Source organism: Gekko japonicus, unplaced genomic scaffold (genome assembly GCF_001447785.1).
Source record: "Gekko japonicus isolate JY-2015 unplaced genomic scaffold, Gekko_japonicus_V1.1 scaffold56, whole genome shotgun sequence".
In the NCBI taxonomy this organism is placed as follows: Eukaryota; Metazoa; Chordata; class Lepidosauria; order Squamata; family Gekkonidae; genus Gekko; species Gekko japonicus.
This window is the reverse complement of record NW_015169779.1, coordinates 632,730-650,412: the sequence shown is the minus strand read 5'-3', so window position 1 is coordinate 650,412 and position 17,683 is coordinate 632,730. Positions and strand designations below refer to the sequence as shown.

General features: G+C 49.7%; 1 protein-coding gene across 1 annotated transcript in view; it reads left to right on the top strand.

Moving 5' to 3' along the window:
• The first annotated feature begins 2,340 nt into the window (after nt 1-2,340).
• The window catches only part of PPARGC1A (peroxisome proliferator-activated receptor gamma, coactivator 1 alpha), a 173,255-nt gene continuing 157,912 nt past the window's right edge, over nt 2,341-17,683 (top strand). The window contains exons 1-2 of the mRNA XM_015416760.1: nt 2,341-2,395; nt 16,663-16,842. Of these exons, the coding sequence (XP_015272246.1) occupies nt 2,348-2,395; nt 16,663-16,842 (228 nt within the window). The 5' untranslated portion in view covers nt 2,341-2,347. The remainder of the gene's footprint in view (nt 2,396-16,662; nt 16,843-17,683) is intronic.

The window sequence follows — 17,683 nt, the reverse complement described above, 5'->3', positions numbered from 1 at the left end:
CAAAACAGTGATTTCTTTATTCCGCTCAGAACACAACAACCAGACTCATAGAACGATGCAACTATATACGTTTTGAACTAGTGAAGGCCACACCCCCTAGTACAGTAATGTCCAATCACAATAGAGAGTTTAGGACCAATGGAATTTGTTCCCACCGAAAGTCAGAGTCTCTCCGAATTGGTCTGTCACATCACAGCAACCAATCCGACTGCAGGCGTTAGGATCCTAAGAGTCTATGGAGCTTGTGTCTGAAGCTCCGGCTAGCTTACTTTAGGCAATGCAAATAAGCAAATACATCACACTGTGCAAGTTTGTAAAACCATGCATGTAGTGCAATCCTATTACCTGTTCAGAAACAAAACCTCTCGAACAGCGTTATGTCCAGACGGGTCCGTGGGGTTAGTCTGTATTTAGCAGTCGGAAAGAGCGAGAATCCAGCAGCACCTTGGAGACTGACAGCACTTGTGGCCAGGCAGGAGCTTAACCTGAGTCACTGCTCCCTGCGCCAGACAAGAAAGAGCAAGAGTCCAGTAGCGCCTTCGAGACTAACAAACTGTAGTGTGGATCAAGGTGGGTCTGAAGCAATACAACAAAGTTAAGAGTCCAAAGGCACCTTTAAGACCAATGAATTTTTAGTCAAGGCGTGCGCGTTCGTGTGCGTGCACACTTTGTCAGACAATGGAACGGAATTACATATCATAGTTTTTTTTTTTGTGTGTGTGTATATGTATATGTATAAGAAGAAGAAATTGCAAGAAATTGCACAGGAAATTGCAAGTAGATAAATAGGGACCACTTCGGTGGGAAGGGAACAGCGTTCCGTGCGCCTTGGTGTTTAGTCATGCCGGCCACATGACCACGGAAACGTCTTCGGACAGCGCTGGCTCTTCGGCTTGGAAACGGAGATGAGCACCGCAACCCTAGAGTCGGATTCGACTGGCTTTCGAGCGAGGGAAACATTTACTTTTACTACACACACACACACACACACACACACACACACATACAGGGGGGCTTGTTAAATTAGCATGCAAACTAGTGAGGATATTTCTTTAAACAGATCAAAAGAATGACAAGCTCGGTTTCTGGTTATCATCTGTTTGGGTTCGACGGGGGGATGATAACCAGAAACCGAGCTTGACAACACAGACGGATGTGTCCTAATCTGAGAAGGGACATACCCTCCATGCACCTGACGAAGAGAGAGCGATGTTTCTCAAAAGGTTATGCTCCAAATAAAGTTCGTGAGTCCAGTCTTGAAGGTGCTGCTGGGCTTTTTACCATTCTGCAGCAACAGACCGAACGCCTCCGGATCTGTGCTTCACGCATGCCCGGGATCGCCCCCTCGACCTCCTCTTCCCAGTTGAATTTGCTTCCCCCCCCCCATGCACACCCCCAGAGCAGTGTTCCCTCTAAGCTGAGTTAGAGTGAGCTAGCTCACAGTTTTTTAGCCTCCGGCTCACACATTTTTGTCTCAGCTCAGGAAGGAGGGCTGCAGAGCAAACTAATTTATGCAGTCGCCAAATGGCTCGCTCACCACTTGAATGCCAGGCGGTGTTCCCTCTAAGCTGAGTTAGTGTGCGCCAGCTCACAGTTTTTTAGCCTCCGGCTCACACATTTTTCCCTTCGCTCAGGAAGGAGGGCTCCACAGCAAACTAATTTATGCAGTAGCCAAATCACTCACTCACAGCTTCAATGCCAGTAGCTCACAAAGTGGAATTTTTGCTCACAAGACTCCACAGCTTAGAGGGAACATTGATTTTGTCAGGAGCTCACAAAGTAGAATTTTTGCTCACAGGACTCCACGGCTTAGAGGGAGCATTGCCCCAGAGGTCCCCAGGTCGGGCCAGTGTTGCTGCTGCTGCGACCTCTCTCGCTCGCTCTCTCCCTTTTGCAATTCAACCGAACCTTTGCCCCCATCGACGCTGTTCGGCCAAGGGGGAAGGAGGAGGGGGGGGAGCAAACTGGAGCCACTCGCCCCGGCCGTCCCCGCGCCTCGCCTCCCCTCCCGCCGCGGTCTGCCTCCGGCCGTGACGTCACGGGGCCCTCGCCCGCCGCGGAGCCCCCCCCCTCTCCCCCGTCCAGCAGCGGGCGGGTGAGTGACAGGCCGGCCTCCTCCCCCTCCCCTCCTCTTCTCCCCCCCTCCTCCTGCTCACGTGACGGGGAAGAGTAGTAAGACAGGTGCCTGCGGTCCCCCCGGCAGTGAGGGGCCGGCGATTGGGCGGCCGCCGCTGCCTGCGCCTGGATTCGCTGCCGCCTCGCGCCGCTTTGCCTCGCCCGGCCGGGCGGTGGAGCGGAGTGGAGGAGTTTGCGAGCGCCGCCGCCGCCGCCGTCATTCCGGAGCTGGATGGCGTGGGACATGTGCAGCCCGGACGCCGCCTGGACTGACATCGAGGTGAGCCGCCCGCGCCCCTGCCTCACGCCCCGGCGCCCTGCCTGCCTGCCTCCTCCTCCTCCTTTTGGGAGGGGGCTTGAGTTGCGTTGGCTTTATTTATTTCATTTCATTAGTAGTCGTATTATTTATTATTATTATTATTATTATTGGAAACCCGGAATAACCGCGAAGGGAGCTAGAGGAGGGAAGCCTCTTCCCCCCCCCCTCTTATTTTGGAATGGGAACACGCTTTAATCCTGTGTTTTTTACCCCCCTGTTTTAAGGTCTCCTCTCTAGTTCTATCTATCTATCTATCTATCTATCTATCTATCTATCTATCTATCTATCTATCTATCTATCTATCTATCTATCTATCTATCTATCTATCTATCTATCTATCTCCTGGCTGCCGCGGCGGGGAATCTCCCTGCCGTTGGAAACTATTTTTATGCGCTCTCCTTTCGTTCCCGTGCGTGTGCAATATTCGCGCTCCGAGATGCGAAGGGGAACCGGCGGACTCCAGGCTCTCCTCTGGGCATTTGGTGGCACGGTGGGGGAAAGGCGCCTGTCTATCTGATCTATCATCCAACTTATCTATCAAATCAATCATCTATCAGTCATCCCTCTGTCCTTTTCGTATCTATCCTTTCCTATCATCTGCCATGTTAAGGCTTTGTGCAACTTGCCAAAATCATTGCATGCTTCTTTCCTAGTTGCTAGTTAAGATCCACTGTGGGAAGAAGGGGGATGCTTGGCTAGGGGAGAGGGGGGGAGAGAGGGGGGTATTGCACATGGGTGGCTGGTTGTCTTGTGGGAATGCATGGCTTTTAAAAAAACAACCCACCAACCACCAGACCGGAATGCTTAGGAGGAGATGCCAGGCTGCTTGGGTTGGAAGGGTTGCATGGAACTCTCTCTCTCTCTCCCCTCCTCCCCCTTCATTCCCACATTCCCCGCAAAGGGTTAAACGGTGCTGAGATCACAGGATGGGGGCACGCGAGCCGGGCTTCTTTTGGGTCTGCTGCTGGCGCTGCCCGCAGCGGCTTCAGTCAGAACAGAGAGTGAGACATCAGATCTGCATTTCTTTCTTTCTTTCTTTTTTACTGGCTACACAGGGTGGGTTGGGGGAAATAATAAGAGGGTGGCGTGCAGGCAAGAAAATAGCAGCCCCTTTTGGCGATCTCTGGAGTCTCAAAAGTGGGAATTTAGGGAGGGGTTATCTTGGTGATGTGCAAAATGGGGGGTGGGCAGGAAGCAATTATGAGCTGGTTGAAAGTTCCTGCAACTTAAGGACCCCCCCCTTCTTGATTATCCCTTCTTATCTATCCTGTACCCCCTTCTATCCCCTTCTTATCGATCCTGTACCCTGCCTTGAGCCAGTTTGCCCCGGCTAGGCGGGATACAAATCTAAAGTAATAATAATAATAATGAGCTCTCGGAAGGGCAGGCACATTTTTACACTCTCTTCCCATACCTGTTTCCCCAGCATGAACTTCCACTAAGTTTGGGGTGTGTGACCCAAGTAGTGTAGGCCAGGAGCTGCAGCCCCGACGGCATTCCTCTTAGCTGAAGCACATTCGACCGGAGGTCCTCTCCCCTCTCCCTTTAAAGAATCCCTTAGAACATGGGCATCATGATGTACCTTTGATTGGAAGAAGCATTGCTGTGCGCTCAGCATTTTTTTTTTTAAACCATAACAGGAGAACAGAGATTGCATCTTCTCTGTTTCTTTGCATGGAATGTGTGCACCACCTCGCCGGCCGCCTTCTGTCTGGAAATCGTAATTGCCCGTCCCTTGTTTTGACTTCTTGGTAAAACAGACTAGAGATGGAGAAATTCATAGGTCCTGTGGGCTCTTAGGAGTCCTGAGCAGCTGGGAGGATCCCGTGGACTGGCATCTCGTATTTCTCGTGCTGGTGCTGCCGCTGCCGCTTCTCCCGTTGCCTTTTTTCCCCTCCGTCTTCTTTCCATCATGCTTTGTTACGAAGGCTGCTGCCGGCTGATTTGAGGAGCCGGCGTCAGTGGAAATGGGGATGATCTGTTTTAAACCCTGGAGTTCCTGGAGGAATTTCGGGCTAGTTACAAGGAAATGCAGTTGATGGCCGAGAGCAGTCCCGCCACCCACCCACCAGCACACCCCTCTCTGCTTGTTTGGGGGGAAGGAAGGGGGGGCGCTGATTCCCACTTAGGTGGCCTGCGGGGTTCGGCTTTGGGGTAAGGCATTTCCAAACTGTCCTGCACTTTGCCCTGTGCCCAGCCTGCCTGGTTTACCGCTTGCGTACTGCATCTGTGACTCGGTCTTTGCTGCATTTCAAGTCCTAGCGGCATCTTTTGCTTTCTGTGCAGTCTCCAGTGGTTATTCCCTAACCTCTGATGCCCCCCCCCCCACAATGAGGTGGCCGTCTCTCCGGCAGAGGCCTGTGCATCTTGATAGCTAACGCAGGATCCCCACAGAGCATTTCTGCGTTTAGCAAAGGCGATGTGCAGCGACTGATTGGGAAGACCCCAAGATGCACGATTCCAACCGGCACATTGGAGGTGGGGGTTGTTTGTGTTTTTGGCACCTGCTCCCTTTGGACTCTTTTAAAGAAACTTCTTACAGATCCACAGATTTGCTTTTCCCGTTATTATAATTTGTAGGGTGCATGGGAAGTCTCCCCCCCCCCCACACACACTGTAATTCTAAAAAAATTACCTTCCAAGGTGCGTGAATCCCCCAAAAGGTTAATGGAGAACAATGCTTCATTATGATGATTCATTACCATCCACCGGTTAAGGCAGTTTATTGTTTGCTCTTTTGTGAAGCCTTTGGAGGGGTGGGTGGGGTGATCTTTGGGCAAAAGGAAGGCGACCGTAATTAGTGTTGTGTGTGCGGTGGCTGCTTTTCAGCCTCTTAAAAATTATTACGAATTGAAGGGTCTGGTTGTATAATAACTGTCATACGCTGTGGCTCGGCGCCACTCTCTTCGCAAAACATAAAAATAAAGTGACATTGTATGAAAAGGGCACCTGTTAGAGTTGTATAGGCAATAGCCAGATAGCTGTGAGTCAGATGAGGACGCTTCTAGGACTTGGAGTGTTCCACCTGGCATCGTTCAAAGGCCAAATATAAATTAATAACAAGGACACTTGCTACTAATGTGTCTCAGATTAGAAGCAGAGGGCCCTACCCAGAAGCCCAGGTTTTTGTTATCATGTCCACAGTGCCAAGAGGGGGCATGGCTGACTTCTGCTCTTTTTTTTGTGTTGGCTTTTTTTAAAAAAGTGACACAGCAGCCATTATTAAAAACTGCAAAGGGCAGATTTTACTTTACTGAAGTTAATTTCGTCAAAATGGCCACGGCAGACCTCCTTTTTTTATACTATACTTATTGAGGGAACTCAGTTGGCTTATCCAGGCAATGTGCTATGAGAGCATCTGGTGTTTTTTTTCCTTTTTCTGGCAATCAAAAAGTAGCCGGTTCATAAGCCACTGACCTGTACGGGCATGGACCTGGGAGACAGTGCAGAGGATATACCTTTTCAGGCAAAGATCTGGCTTATCCTTTAATGAGATCACGTCTTTCGTTGGGGTGTCAAGAAAAGGCCGTCTCTGCATTAGGACAGTCGTGATCCGAAGGTCATTCCAGGACGAGAAACGGGGAGTTGGGGGGGACACGTCTTCTTTTTAAAACTGTTTCTTTGTTGTTGTTGTTGTTGTTGTTGTTATTGTTGCCAGTTTTTGTTTTGCAGTTTTCTTGGCATGTCTCTCTCCCACCCTCTATAAGGTCCACATGTACATTTTGTACCTAAGGTGGACCTCTGCCTGTTCAGTCCTGCACTCTCTTAAAGCACAGCAGTGGAGGGACTGGTGCCTCCAAGCCAAGCCTCACCTTCTGCCCCCTTAAGTCCTCCTCTCTCTGCCCCTGTCGTCTGATTCCCTGCATTTCCCTTCTGGATTCAGGAATGTGAGGGGGGTAAATTGGCAGTCCGGTGCCAGCTGCTCGGCATCTGTTGACCCTGTTTCTCTCTTCCGAAGTGCGCCGCGCAATTAGGTTGTCACACGCCAAATTTGCTCTTGCAGGGATTGCCTGTCAACTATTTCTCCCGAAGTCCGGCCTGAGCGAGAAACCTGCCCTTATTATTGAAGAGTGGCGTGACAAGACACTGGGGAATTAGGGTCTTTTTCCGGAGGGGGGGGGAGCGTTCCGTGGCCACCGATGCGCTTACCTTAATAGACTCCATTCACAGTAAAGGGGTGGGGAAAAGGGGAAGACGACAGTAAATCAAGGAAACTGTGCCACCGTTTGCAGGTAACTGGCAGGCCGAGGTGTCTGAAATCTGGATCTGTTCTGTGGCTGGTCCTGCTGGCAATGTTTTCTGCAGATGAATCCAGGAGCAGTGAAACATAGATGGTGGCAAAACTTGAAACCCTCTGTTCTTAAAAAGTGGACGCTGCCGACACCCAGCTTTTTAACTCCGTAACTGCTGTGTCGTTTGTAGAGCAAGCTGCTTCCGTCATTCCAGGGCTGGCAGGCTCAGATTGCGATGGGAGTGGAAATGTATTTATTTATTTATTTATTTGATTTGATTTTTATCCCGCCCTCCCTGTTCTTCTGAACACATCTCTGTGGGAACCACCGAAGAGTGGAATGCTTATTAATGTGCCGTGGGCATGATCCAGCCGAAAGAAAGCGCTCTGAAATCCGGCAGGTTTTCAGTTGCAAAAGTCCTGTCGGACTCACTGGGACTTTGTGGTGCCGAGCGTAGGTGGCTGCATGACTAAAAAAGAAATATTCAGAGTTTGTAGCGTGTAATCTTTGGGCTTCCCTTCCCCCATCTAGATGCTGGTTGGGATGCACACTCGGCTGGATGACTTGTGATGCCGAGAAATCTCAGGAAAGACATTGACTGTTCATTGATGCCTTTGACAGGCCGGTACATTATCTGCAAAGACCGGTGGGCCTGAATTCCTGTTGACTGCTTGGTATATATAGGAACTTTGCCAACTGCTGTTGGTGTATGGCTACCAGTATGCTCAGTTCAGTTTATTTTGATGTATGATCAGCTCCAAAACTATTAATAGAAACAACACGAACAATCACGTATAATATCGAGACCAACAAAAACGACTGACATAATATCGAGACCAACATTTCAAAATTTGTGCACTCATTTCACAATAGAAGGGGGGGTCAGTCCTTTGATTGGCTCCCATTATAAGCAGCTGTTGCATATGAGTGTGTGTGCTGTACATTTGCCTGCCTGCAAGACTTATCCCGGTGGCCTTCCACTGGTAAAAATCGCACTGGTAACAGACTGGCCGAAAGAAAATATCGAGCCTCGTGAGATCAGAATCCGCCTCTTAAAGATTAAAATCTCACCCTCCCGGGGACAACTTGGCATCACGTTCTCGGATCAGGAATCGGGCTGCTGACCCACAGAGGTTTTGTTTGGGTTTGGGGCCTAAACTGGAGCGTGTCTCTTTGGAACATCCTCGTGATTGGTGATCCCTCTGAGCTGAGTTAGTGTGAGCCAGCTCACAGCTTTTTAGCCTCCGACGCACACATTTCTGTCTTGGCTCGGGAAGGATGGCTCCAGAGCAAACTAAATTTATGCAGTCGCCAAATTGCTTGCTCACAACTTTAATGCCAGGAGCTCACAGAGTAGAATTCTTGTTCACAAGACTCCACCGCTTAGAGGGAGCATTGCACATGATGTCTCCCAAGGCTCCACTTTCTGCATTTTCCTCTGCTTTGCTGCAACGGTGCCCAAACCCGGCTTACTATAGAGAATAACAGCCTTTAGGAAGGATAACAGTCTAAACGCTTGGGCCACACTGTGAGGACAGAGAGGTGTGTGTTTTTGCAGGCCTGGCCCACGTCAGCACCGTGTAATTGTCTTATTGCAGTGGTTTAACATCCGTAATTGACATTTGGTGGTAGCCCGATGCTGCAGCAGTGGCACAATTACTGATTTATGTATTTATTTAGCTGTTTATCCCGCCCCTCCCCCAGAATGGAGCTTGGGGAGGCTAACAACATAACAAGACGATAACAATAAAAAAACCATCATTCCAGTAAAATCCAATTAAAAGCCCAACACTTGGTGGACCAGTGCTTTTGGCCTCTGGATCAACAGCATTAGTGGTAGAGTCCACCAAGATTGCATTAGTGGAATGCTCGGTGGAGTGTCTTTACATCCCTTGCGGAATGCACGGGGCAGAAGTCTCCTCAGACAAAGCATTCTACCAGGTCGGGGTCACGATGGAAAGGGCCCTAGCTCTTCTCGCACTCAAGACGGGTGAATTAAGGTCAGGGCACCACCAGAAGCCCACGTGTGGCAGAACGAAAACACTGCAGAGGGTCATAACGGGTGAGGCGGTCCTTTAGGTGTGATGGTAATTTTAAATGAACTGTGGTGGCCTTGGAGAGCTGGGACAAGGAAAAGGTGGGGGAAGTCTCCGTGCAGATGCTCTGTTGCTTCTGTGAACAGAAGGAACACGGGGCAGCATCGCCATATGGATGCCGCCTGAATTTCATAATATATATGAAGCTGGCCGTAGACAGACCGCTGGCCCCTCTGGACCTGCACTGTCGTCTTTGCCTGGCAGGTCTTGGCCAGAGGTCTTTCCCACCCCTGTTCCCCGAGATCTTTAACGGTAAAGAGCAGGGACCTTCTTTGTGCAAAATGCGTAGTGTACCATTGAGGACTAGGACCATGAGGATTTTTTCTCCTATGCCACGGTTTATTGTGGACTTTAGGCCCATTTAAAAGTCACCTGCAAGGTCGCTGCCAACCCATGATAGCTCGCACATGGCTCCCAGGAACACACCGTTACCTCCTAGTGAGGGTAGATTGCAAGGATATTGTTTGCAATTCCTAATTTATTTTTTTAATTATTTAGATACTTACCCTCCAGTGGGGGATCCAAAGTGTCTTACCACATCTTTCTCCATTTTCTCCTCACAACAACCCCATAGGGTAGGTTAGGCTGAGAGAGAAAGGGACTGGCCCAGGTTCAACCATCAGGCTTCTGTGGCAGAGGATTCGAACTTTGGATCTCCTAGCGCCTTACCACCACCACCACCACCCTATCAGGCAGACATTGCTGCTGCGGCACATAATGTACAATCTGCATGTGGCTGAACATTTGTGTGTAGGGTTGCCAACCTCCAGGTCTCCTGCTAGTACATTTGATCTCCAGACATCTGAGATCAGTTCCAGTTTGGTGTCGTGGGTTAAGAGTGGCAGACTCTAATATGAGAGAACCGGGTTGGATGCCCCACTCCTCCGCATGCAGCCAGCTGGGTGACCTTGGGTCATTCACAAGTTCTTTCAGAGCTGTTCTCTCAAGAGCAGTTCTGGGAAGAGCTCTCCCAGCCCCACCTACCTCACAGGGTGTCTGTTGTGGGGAGAGGAAGGGAAAGGAGATTGTAAGCCACTCTGAGACTCTAAGTGAAGGACGGGGTATGAATCCAACTCTTCCTCTTCCGCAGAAGAAAATGGCTGCTTTGGAGGGTGGGCTCGAAGGCATTATACCCTGCTGAGGCCCCTCCCCAAACCCCGCCCCTCCCAGGCTCCACCTCCCCAATCTCCAGATATTTTTCAGCGCAGAGGTTGCAACCCTGTATGTATGGGAACTGGAAGTCCACTACCACACCACTCAGGAGATGGTGCAAATCAGGCTCTACTGGGTGGTCTTGAAAGGCCAGTGTCGTCCTGTGTAGGGCATCTGCTGCAGCCCCAGTCCTTTTGGCGCCAATATTGTCGCTCCTAGATACTTGGCCATAGGCAGGCTGAGCCAAATACACAAGCGAAGCAACGCGAGTCGCAATTTCACAGGGATCTCTAGAGGGCATTCAGGATACGTGGGGCTGACTGCTTGGATTCCACAGGGCCCAGGGCCCGCCCACAATACTTTTTCGGGTCCCACGAAAATGTTTGTATTTATTTTAAAATCAGAAGGGGGAAAGTGAACTTCTAGGGCCGAAGAAAACATTTAAAATGTTTTTCTCACATCAGGGGGAAAAATATTGATATAATTGTGGCGAGAGGGGCCTGTGAAGGCATGAGTACCTTGTGCCCACGAAACTGACCAGCAGGACAGTGGGGTCCCGCCATGCCTGGTGGCGGGGGGCCCTCCCTCCATGGGGTGGCGGTGGTCTGGGAACCCTAATACATACTTCAACTACGTTGGTATAAAGACTAATATAATCCAGACTGGGTTATATTTGTCTTCATACCAGCACAGTCATAATATATATATATATTTATGGAGGAAGGGGGCAGGGTCCATGAAGGCACACACACCTAGGGCCCACAAAAGTCATAACCTGGCCCTGAGCATATGCACCCCAGAACCCTGTGATGGGTCTCTGAGATTGTTCTGTGCTTCCAGTTAGGTAATTAATGACGGAGTCCTGTGCAGAGTTATGAAAGTCAATGGGCTTAGAAGAGTATACCTCTGTTGAGGATTGCCGATGGGAATGGCTTGCGCCAACTCTGTCCCGGGGCCAGCCATTTGCATTTACAGAGCACCATTTCAGTGGGGAGGGCCAAGACTCCAAAGGGCAGAATCACAGCAAAGTTTCAACCCCGTCCTTGTATAGCTTTCAAGGCAACAAAACACTGCAGGGAAGTATTGTGTCTTTGAGGCATCTGTCGTGCTTGCTTATTATTGCTTTATGTTATGTGCCCTTACAAAAGAATCACATTTGGTCTGAGAGCCGAGGTTGCTCTCCCTGCCTTCCCAAAATGGCATCTTTGTTTGTATTTCAGTATCCCTGGATTCAGTGCAACGGCTAGGGTGAGCATAAAGAGCATGAAGAAATACCTGTGTGCCTATTGGGATTCTCCGGAGTCTGCAATAGTTAAATGGTCAGAGAAGAATGGAGGGGGATGAAGTATCATGTGTGCACGTGCATGCATGATAGGTAACTCAGAACAGGGCTCCCAAAACCTGGGAGGCAACCGTGTCGGTCTCCAGGCATCTTGGCAGGCAGGCAGGCAGGCAGCCTCTCTCTCTTCCATCTCCCTGCCTGCAGAAAGGGAACACAGCAACCTACCTGGCAAGGCTGTTGTGAAGATAAGGAAGTGTCTTTGTTATCCTGTGTTTGGGGGAGGGGCGGGCTGTGAAAAACACAGCCACGGCCCTCGCTGGTTTGGCTGCAGCCCAGTTTCCGATTGGCCGGCGTCTTCCCTTTCAGGCGGCGTCTGTAATCTGAAAGTGAAGCTCCTAGATTGGGAGGCTCCATAAATGGAAAGTGACATTTATAGATATTTGGTCATTACTTGGCAGGGGCTCGCCTTTCTCCTGCCATGGGAAACGTTTCAAGACCTGCTTACGATGAGGGTGATGTCCCGGAGGGGGTTGTGGTCTGCTCTGTGTCGTCGTTAGATTCAGGTGGGCAGCGTGTCGGTTTGAAGCAGCAGAACAGAGTTTGAGTCCGGTGTCACCTTGGAGGCCAACAAAATTTTATGCAGGCACACAAGAGCCTATACCGGGGATCTTTGTTGGTCTTAAAGGTGCCACTGGACTCAAACTTCTTGTGTTTCAGTTTAGGTAAAGGTAAAGGTTCCCTTGCTCGAAAGCCAGTCGAATCCGAATCTAGGGTTGCGATGCTCATCTCCGTTTCAAAGCCGAAGAGCCAGCGCTGTCGAAGACGTTTCCGTGGTCATGTGGCCGGCATGACTAAACACCAAGGCGCACAGAACGCTGTTACCTTCCCACCGAAGTGGTACCTATTTATCTACTTGCAATTTCTTGCTTTCGAACTGCTAGGTTGGCAGGAGCTGGAACTAGAGACGGGAGCTCACTCCGTCATGTGGCAACTCAGGTCTCGAACTGCTGAACTACCGACCTTCCACAGCCTGCAGTTCAGCATCTTAACCACTTTATTGTAATTAGCCATTGGCCGCTACAAAATTACAAAACACAAATTGTGAACAAACTATAGGTTAATACCAGAATATATAAAAGTGCCAGAAATCAATGACCAAATATAACACAGTAGCCTGAATAATGCCCCTTCCCGATGCCACCTTGGAACGTATGTTCTTTGCAGCAAGGGCAAATAATGAAACTTTATAAGAGACAGAGGCATCAGTGTCAGATAGCAAAAATGAAATTTTATCCTCAGCTGGGTAAGCACGAAGACCAGATGAAATACCTGCTAACTCTGGTAATTCTGGATCGGTTGGGCCGGTGAACGCAAATGCGGGTGAGAATTGCAGGGCCATGGCTTGTTCTTCAGTTTGCTTATTTACTCTATTTAAATCCCATCTTTCTCCTCCACGGGAACACAAAGTGGCTTACGCCCTCCTCCTCTCCTCCACGTTATCCTCACAACAAACCTGTGCGGTAGGTTAGGCTGAGAAGATGTAACTGACCAAAAGTCACCCAGCAAGATGCAGTGGCACAAGTTGGGATTTGAACCTGGAATTCCCAGATCCTAGTCTGACGCTTTAACCGCTGCACCATGCTGGCAGTCTTCTGCTCTGCTGCGTCGCCCCCTGGTTTTGCTTTGTAGCTTGTGCTTCTGCAGTCCCCCGTGGTAAAAGCTTCCCCCCCCCCCCCGTGGCACCTCTCTAGGGGTGACTTTGAATTTCTTGTCTGCGGTCCCACCCCACCCCGGTTGCTTCTCCCTCCTGGGAACTGACCTTTTGATTGTTTTGCGCCGTTCCTGTAAAGCATGTGTATACAACCGCCACACGGTTGGCGTATAAAGACGATGCGGCATATGTAAACCCGACAAAACCATTGACAAAGAGCAGGGGCACTGACACAGGTGACAGAGAGTGAGTATAAATGGGCAGTTCTCTCAGTGGAGGGTGGTAAGCAGTGGGGTACCACAGGGATCAGTACTTGGTCCACTGCTTTTTAACTTGTTCATTAATGATTTGGAGTTGGGAGTAAGCAGTGAAGTGGCTAAATTTGCGGATGATACAAAGTTGTTCAGGGTGGTGAAAACCAGTGAGGATTGTGAGGCACTCCAAGGGGATCTGTCAAGGATGGGCGAGTGGGCGTCAACATGGCAAATGGGGTTCAATGTGGCCAAGTGCAAGGTGATGCACATTGGAGCCAAAAATCCTAACTATAAATACACGTTGATGGGGTCTGAACTGGCAGAGACTGATCAAGAGAGAGATCTTGGAGTTGTAGTAGATAACTCACTGAAAATGTCGAGACAGTGTGTGACTGCAATAAAGAAGGCCAATGCTATGCTGGGGATTATTAGGAAGGGTATTGAAAAAAGATCAGGCAATATCATAATGCCTCTATATAAATCAATGGTGCGACCTCATTTGGAATACTGTGTGCAGTTCTGGTCACCACACCTTAAAAAGGATATTATAGCTTTGGAAAAAGTGCAGAAAAGGGCAACTCGAATGATAAAAGGGTTGGAACACTTTCCCTATGAGGAAAGGTTAAGGCGCTTAGGGCTCTTTAGCTTGGAGAAACGACGACTGAGGGGAGGCATGATTGAGGTTTATAAGATTATGCATGGGATAGAGCATGCCTCCCTTTCTCACAATACAAGAACCCGTGGGCACTCCATGAAATTGCTGAGCGGTCGGGTTAGAACGGATAAAAGGAAGTACTTCTTCACCCAAAGAGTGATTAACACATGGAATTCACTGCCACAGGAAGTGGTGGCGGCTACAAGCATGGACGGCTTCAAAAGGGAATTAGATAAGCATATGGAGCAGAGGTCCATCAGTGGCTATTAGCCACAAGGTATATAGATAGGGGCTCTGGGGCAAGTGATGCTCTGTCTTCTTGGTGCTTGGGGGGGGGTCAACAGTGGGAGGGCTTCTAATGTCCTGGCCCCACTGGTGGACCTCCTGATGGCACCTGGTATTTCTGGCTACTGTGTGATACAGAGTGTTGGACGGGATGGGCCTTTGGCCTGATCCAACATTGGCGTCTCTTATGTTCTTAAAACAATTTCTATTGATGGGGATTAAGTGGGGAGTATTTGCTTGCCTCTCACCGTCCCTCCGTCCCTTGTAATAAGACAAAATGCGCAATGCCTTCACGTTCTGTTTCCTTGCCCATGTCGTCGTCTGCCCAACACATTGGGGGAGGGGGGATTTGTGCTTCTGTTGTGCTGAATCACCTTGCATTGCTTATTTGACAACTACCCCTGAAGCAGGGCCATGACCTGGACGACCCAGGCTAGCCCGATCTCATCAGATTTTGGAAGTTAAGCCAGGTCGGCCCTGGCTAGTATTTGGATGGGAGACCTCCAGAGAAGTCCAGGGTCGCTACGCAGGGGCAGGCCATGGCAAACCACCTCTTGCCATGATAACTCTAAGGCATCGCCATAAGTCATCTGTGACTTGATGACATAAAACAAAACTAAAGTGGTGGCGGCGGGTTGTGTGTGTGTGGAATAGTGGATTGACTGTTTCTGGCCAGTAACATCTTGGTCCAGCATAACATAAGAACATAAGAGAAGCCAATGTTGGATCAGGCCAAAGGCCCATCCAGCCCAACATTCTGTATCACACAGTGGCCAAAAATACCAGGTGCCATCAGGAGGTCCAGCAGTGGGGCCAGGACATTAGAAGCCCTCCCACTGTTGCCCCCCCAAGCACCAAGAAGACAGAGCATCCCTTGCCCCAGACTGAGAGTTCCTTGTGGCTAATAGCCACTGATGGACCTCTGCTCCATATGTTTATCCAATTCCCTCCTGAAGGTGTCCATGCTTGTAGCCGCCGCCACCTCCTGTGGCAGTGAATTCCATGTGTCAATCAATCTTTGGGTGGAGAAGGACTTCCTTTTATCTGTTCTAACCCGACTGCTCAGCAATATCATTGAGTGCCCACGAGTTCTCGTATTGTGGGAAAGGGAGAAAAGTACTTCTTTCTCTGCCTGCTCTATCCCAGGCATAAATCTTATAATGTGAGGATCAGAAATCCCATCAACCCCGGCTTGCTTCTTGTGAACTTTGGGGAAAGTGAATAAAAAAGACTTGTTCCCGACAAAGGAGGTTGCAAGGAGGTTGCGTAAGGAGGCAAAGGTCATCCCCCCCCCTTCGGGCATGCTGGCGCATAGAGGCCCCCATCCTCCTTTAATCACCTTTGCTGAGCTTGTTGTAAGTCAGCGTGGTTATTTTTTCCCCCATCCCCAAAAGGAAGTGAACTCCTGTGACCCTGCTGGTGGTATAAGCGAGTTAGCTGACAGATGGTTCTTCTCACGTGCTGCTCCTGTCCCTGACTTCTTGTCATTAATGGAAGTGTTTCTGTGTCTTTCTCCCCCCCCCCCCCCCCTGGGTAGTGAAGGGCGGGGTATAATCTCTTTTCTTCTTCTAATACCCAGTTGGAAGAGGCAGTCGGAGATGGAGTCCCCATTTGGCCGGCATGACTAATGTGATGTTAGATAAAGACTTCCAACTCCAGGCAAAGCCGAAGGAGTTGGAAAGCATGCAGGCATAGCGACTAAAAGCCTGACCTTCCTCAGGTCTGAACGAAGCTGACCAAAACATCCGACCGGCCTGCTTGGTCTGCAATCAGTGGTTTGAATCACGCCCGTCCTGCCCATTTGGTGTAGCGGTTAAGTGAGCGGACTCTAATCTGGGAGAACCGGGTTAGATTCCCCACTCCTCCGCTTGCACCTGGCTGGATGACCTTGGGCAAGCTGTAGTTCTGATAAGAGCTGTTCTTGAAAAAGAGCCGTTTCTGTCAAGAGCTCTCTCAGCCCCGCCTACCTCACAGGGTGTCTGTTGTGGGGAGGGGAAGGGAGAGGAGTTTGTAAGCCGCTCTGAGACACCTTCGGGTAGTGAAGGGTGGGGGATAAATCCGATCTCTTCTTCTTCTTTTACCTCACAGGGTGTCTGTTGTGGGGAGGGGAAGGGAAAGGAGTTTGTGAGCCGCTCTGAGACACCTTTGAGTAGTGAAGGGCGGGCTATAAATCCAATCTCTTCCTTCTTCTCACCCCTAAACCCTTTCCCCCCTCCAGGTTCGACGATAAATACACCCTGAAGATGACCTTCATCAGCGGCCGAACCAAGCAGCAGCGGGAGGCGGAGTTCACCCGGTCCATCGCCAAATTCCTGGACGCCAACGGCACCTTAGTCATGGAGGCCTTCGAGCCGGAGGTCTCCAAGCTGCACGACAGTCTCCTCACGGAAAGGAAGACGAAGTAGGCCACGGCCGAGTCTCTGCCTTCCTGCCGGGCGCGGGCCAAGAATAAGCCAATAAAAAGCAAAATAGCAACGAATGTTAGCCTCTGTGTTTGTCCCGAAAACCCTCCGCCATCTTTGCCTTTCTCCCCCCCCCCCCCCCCCATTCTGCCCCTCCAGTGTGCTGCTCTGGTTGGTGAAGACCAGCCCCTTTGCCCGGATCTTCCCGAACTCGACCTCTCTGAACTAGACGTGAATGACTTGGATGCGGACAGCTTCCTGGGCGGACTCAAGTGGTACAGCGACCAACCAGAGATCATTTCCAATCAGTACAACAATGAGTCATCAAATATCTTTGAGGTAAGGGAAGGCGATTCTACATAAGCAATTTTTAAACAATGGTACAAATGACAAGCTTAACCGTCTCTGTTCTCGATGATTATTTTTTTTGCAAGCCAAAATTATTTTTTCCAACGTTACAGTCAGGAGTAGGGAAATGAATCTGATTCTTTGGTGATGGATTAAGATTTTTACACACTGACTGTCTGGAGCAGTGGAATAAAATCCATGCTTTTAAGTGTCAATATTCGCATTTTAGGGGATCGCCTGAAATTTATCTCCAAAGAAGTGAGAACATTTTTCCTCCCAGCTTTCTGATTTCACAAGCACCGATCCATTGGGAGAGGGTGTGTGTTGTCGGCAGAATTTAATACATTGGAGATTATGGACAGGTGACTGCCCTCCCCCAGCCTCAAATTGTACATGGGACTCTCGTTACGAAAGTTCTCCATGACGGAGATCCTTTGGTGGATGGGGGCTGAGAGCTCGACTTTGGCTTGTCGTATTTCAACTCATGCACATTCTCCCAATACTGCCTGGGAACTGTAGTATAGTGTAAATTAGGCCAGTGAAGGAGTGTTGTGTGAGATGCAGACAGAACTGAGCTATTGTTCTTTAATGCGCCGTGTTAATTTTAAGATCTCAAGTCAGCTTCAGCTCTCCAGAATGGAAGACGCCATTTCTGACGGTGTCTGAGGCTCCCAAACTCAACTGCTGGGCCAGGGGAATACTTGTGTGTGGAAGCACACAAGAAAGTCTCTGGCTCAAAATGTATCATATTATCAGTTCTGAATGCGTGAGAGTCTGAGAATGAGCCTGCCAGTGGGTCAGATGAGTATTATAGGCATCAGAGTCCCTGTTG